At 37.1% G+C, this 4,810-nt stretch overlaps 1 protein-coding gene across 9 annotated transcripts in view; it reads left to right on the forward strand.

Annotated features, from left to right (window-relative positions):
* Positions 1-4,810, forward strand: part of LOC107755055 (tight junction protein ZO-1-like) — a 124,932-nt gene that overhangs the window by 84,502 nt on the left and 35,620 nt on the right. For 7 of the 9 annotated variants that reach the window (XM_016571699.1, XM_016571702.1, XM_016571703.1 and 4 more), the window contains one exon: positions 2,560-2,595. The exons of the other annotated variants lie outside the window; for them this stretch is intronic. In XM_016571699.1, coding sequence (XP_016427185.1) covers positions 2,560-2,595 — 36 coding nt within the window. The remainder of the gene's footprint in view (positions 1-2,559; positions 2,596-4,810) is intronic. 9 annotated transcript variants of the gene reach the window in all.

Raw genomic sequence — 4,810 nt, forward strand, 5'->3', positions numbered from 1 at the left:
AACCCGTAAACCTAGGGGTAACACTGCATGTATGTATACATAAACACTAGTCCTTTACAAAAATTTATTATAAAATGGTAACCACAGTTTTTGCCAAAATATGTACTAGTTATTGTTACAAAAAAAGAAACAAACGCACAGCTATCAATTTGTTGTATTTAGTGTGTACAAAAAAATTTTTTTTTTTGTAACATTTTTAATATTTAATGATTTGTCAGTCTCAGTAATATCTTTATTTTCAGTTTGATGTGTGATTAATTGTTCAATTAAAATTAGATGAATTAGAGTTTCACATAATTAATGTGATCAAAATTGATAGACAGACCTAAATAAATCAGGATGAGAGATTTCCATTAAAAAAATCAGATTAATTATAATTATATTCTCCCATTTATCAGTAACAGTAGTAATGATATTATGCTATGGTGTTTTGGCGGAAACTGTGGTTACCATGGTACATTTTATAAGTGGTGGATGGGGGCCAAAGGAAATCATGAGAGAGACTAGTGGAGTATGTAAAACAGATGGAAGTAAGAAAGGAAAAGCACAAGATGGTGTTTCCAGGAGACTGTGAGTATGAAAAGAGACGGGGATGAAAAAGATGACAATGCCACAAGGTGCCCATCCTTTCCCAGGGGACATGCCATCCTTCCTGCCATTAAAGCAGTTACTCTCTACATCTCATATCCCCACACTGCTGCAGGCTGTATTTTAATGAAATTTCACACCTCGCGTCCCCACACATCCTCCACCTGTCTGTCTACAGCAGCGTCTCACTTAATATCTGATCTCAGATTACACCTCATTATCGGCTCTCTCACCTCAACAAGACAGTGGTGCCTTTCAAGTCTCAGACAATTGCCACAGCTGTAGCAATTTCTAGAGTGTTTGTGTACATAGTCTGCCTTTACTTTGCACATGTGGACAGTGTCTGTAATGTTATGGCGCTTTTCCACTGCATGGTACAGCACGGCACGGCTCGCTTTTGGGGGGTTTTCCACTGTGTACAGTACCTGGTACCTAGTACTTTTTTCAGTACCATCTCGGCTGAGGTTCCAAGCGAGCTGTACCTTTACCAAAATGTGACGAGTAAACCCTGCTGATCACTGATTGGCCAGAGAGAATCGTCACTACCTGCGTCATTGAACTTGCGACATGAGACACTAGACCCGCTAGATTAGTAGAATCATCGATCTCCACTGAATGATATTGAATATGAAGATACTAGAGCTAAATTCAATTCAGTTTTCATTTCAGTTAAATTTTATAACACATTTAATATAGTTCCATAGCAGATTTACAAAAAAGTGCCTAGCAAAAACCCCCAGCGAGCCAAACATGACAATGGCAAGGAAAACTCTTTGAGATAAGTATGAAACCTTGGATGGCACATATTTAAACAAATTTGTTTCTTTATAGTTTTATTTTTTTTAAAGATATTAATGCTTTGTTCAGCGTGGATGCATTAAATTGATCAAAAGTGACATTTTGACACAAAAAAGACATTCATAATGTTACAGAGAGTTCAAATAAATGCTGTTTTTTGAGCTTTCTATTCAGCAAAAAATCCTAAAAAATGTATCTCAGGCTCCACAAAAATATTAAGTAGCACAGCTGTTTTTAACATTGGTAATGTTTCTTTATGTTGATAATAATGTTTCTTGAGCACAAAATCAGCATATTAGAATGATTTCTGAAAGATCATGTGACACTGAAGACTGGAGAATCGGCTCCTGAAAATTCAGCTTTGCCACCATATATAAATGACCATTTAAAATGTATTAAAATAAATGTTGTTATTAGGGTTGGGCCGATAGAGGATTTTCTCTCGCAGTTTTATCATTGGGTAATTATACTGTATATAAATAGCGCGCATCAGGGAGCCGCTGTTATGCCTGGCATTGAAACTGCTTTTGAATGCACGATCACTTTTTAGTTTCACTTTCTCTTTCGAGATTCGCGATCGCACGTACTCCGTTTATACTATGGAGCAGCAGTACTTACCATACATTTGACTAAATTGGTGCTCAGAATCTGCAAATCATTCGCCATCATCCTCAGTCATCTCTCCTAACTCTGTATATGTGGTAAGTGAAATTTTAAGTACTGTAATGTAACAGGCAAACGTTATTTGTTTTCCATGCCTTTCTGAATACGGATTCACCGGCTCTATCGCGATGTTTCACTGTAGACATCGTCCGATGCCAATTTTGTAGACATCGCCCAACCCTAGTTGTTATAAGTTATAATATTTCACAATATTGAAACAATTATTAATGTACACTGATTTAATTCAGCGACATTGAATAAATATAAACTGGCTCTGGTCACTCTTTACTGTCTGGGTGATTAACAGTACTGGGCAACATGGGAATGCTATAGGGTCCTCCTTCAGCACCACAAAAAATGGATGGTCTAAAAAGTAATTTTCTGGACTTGGACTGCTAGATTTGGAGGCATTTTGGTGGATGATGAACCTGTTTGTCAGTGAGCCAGGTTAATATCTCAGAGCCATGCATCACTCACTCGCTGTTGAATAACTGCTCTGTCTTTACACAGGCTGACGGGCTCTTTTCTCACCAGAATGCTCCCGTTGTAAGTGCTGTGCTCTGTACACAGTGGATAGTTTTTGTAGATGGAGTCTGAGTGCATGGACATTAGGTTGATTTGTTGTTTGTGAATGTGTTTGTGAATGTGCAATTTTGTCATAGTCCTATTAATGTGTGGGTCCTGTGTTCTATATGGACGGTTTAGTTTGTAAAATCCACTTTAAATGCATTTGATGTGGTGCTTTACAATGTGCTTGTAGTGAAATTAGCGTGCATTCTGTCACGTTGAGCTGGTAGCACAGAGGCAACTAGCTCTGTGTGTGTGTGTGTAAACTGCCAGTGGGTGTCAAGGCTGTTATGCAGAAATGGGCCTGAGTTCATTTTCCTGCATGTGTGTTCATTAACCTTGGAACACAAGAGACAACACAATTCCCTCTGAAATTTGCATCACCAGATGGGTTTTTCCTCACTGTACAAGCCACAGAGATACACTCTCTCTCCCCTCAGTCTGAGCTGTCAGCTTTTTAATCTCTCTCCTCTACACAAAGTTTCTCAAGAGCACTTAAGTGTGTTGATTCAGTGTTGTCTCTGTATTAGGTTCGGGTAGGCAAGTTTATTTATATATCACATTTCATACACAGTGGTAATTCAGAGTGCTTTACATCAGAATCAGAATCAGAATTAGCTTTATTCGCCAGGTGTGTGCAAACACGCGAGGAATTTGTTGTGTTTTTTTTTTTAAGGTGATTTATAGGCATAATAAAGAAAATAAGAAGTAATCAGACATGTAAAGTTCAATTATTTAAAACTGCTTGGGGAAAGAAAGATGAACCTAAATAAATTGGTTAAATGTATTAAATCGATTAAAATGAATAAAAATAAAAAGTATGAATGAAACAAATTTATATTAAATAATGGAATTGAATACATTTCAGAACAAATATTAACCTTTTTTTTTTCTTCTTGAATCTGGATCCAGCTGCGTGTGGCATAATGATCATCATGTTTGCAGTGAGCCGTCTGTATTTCTTGCTGACTCAGACCTAGTGATGTAATAGGTCTTCCAGGTTTATAGCCTGTTCTATATTAGATATTTGCAAAGTAACTTCACCTGCATTAATTCATAAGTAAAACAAAGAACAAGCAGCTTCCAAGGGCGTATTTTGTACTTGTAATAGAAATATCAATTTATTGGCTTTTCTTGCTGTGTAATCACAAAAAAATAGTCACAAGAATGGTGTTCATTTAGGGGGGGAAAAAAGTGTATTTCTACACAATATATCAAATTTATATACACTGTAAAAAGTGATGATTTTTATAGGGGTTCAATGCACAAATGCACATAGAAGCGTTTCAGTGAGATTGTAACAGGTCACAGAGGAGAAACAAATGCAAGAGAATGTGAGCAGAGGATTTAGCCTGTGTGTGATGGATGTGTTAGTACAGAGAAAACCAACAGAGCAAAGGAGAGCTTGGGATTTATGTAGGCCTCTGTGTGTGTGTGTGTGCATGTCCAGGGCATAAGAGATTTAAGGTAAAGTACACTGCTAGGCAGCAAGGAACTTTTTTTATCTCTCTTTTTTTGTTCTGACAGATGAACATTTAATTTCTTGGCAGATATCTGATTGTTTTTACTGATTCAGCTGGCACAACAATGCTAATTGTGTTCATCAAAGAAAAAAAAAAGAATATTTCAGGAGTGGTCTGTTTCCTGTCTGAGTCATACTATTACCAATCATGTGACTCTCAAATTCACCCATAGTTCTAGGGTGCAGTCCTGATCCTGAACTCATCATATGTTTCTCCATCTTTCTATGTCTGTGCACAACCAGATATCAGAATGTGCAACAGAGAGTAGTTTTGATGCCTCAAAGCATTTTAAATATCTGAGAGTTGTTGTCATGTTTATAGTTTTAAAAGAAGCTCCTAGCATCTGTCCTAATTTTTAGCAGGAGAAAAATTATACAGTCTGACCTAAAGCACTGGCATCTGGTGCCATCTAATGAGCAAACTTAAAGGGTTAGTTCACCCAAAATTGAAAATTAGCCCATAAATTACTCACCCTCAAGTTATATTAAAAATTGTCTTTGATCTTTCAAGCTGTTTAATGCCACTCAGCGGGTGTTGCATGCATCAGTCCAAAAGAAGTTAAATAAAATGTGCCCATCCTTTAAAAAAGTGTCTCACACTGCTCCGGGGGGTGAACAAAGGCCTCCTGTAGCGAATCGATGCGTTTTTGTAAGAAAAAAATCCATATTCAA

Source organism: Sinocyclocheilus rhinocerous, unplaced genomic scaffold (assembly GCF_001515625.1).
Source record: "Sinocyclocheilus rhinocerous isolate Xijiao unplaced genomic scaffold, SAMN03320098_v1.1 scaffold591, whole genome shotgun sequence".
Classification (NCBI taxonomy): domain Eukaryota; kingdom Metazoa; phylum Chordata; class Actinopteri; order Cypriniformes; family Cyprinidae; genus Sinocyclocheilus; species Sinocyclocheilus rhinocerous.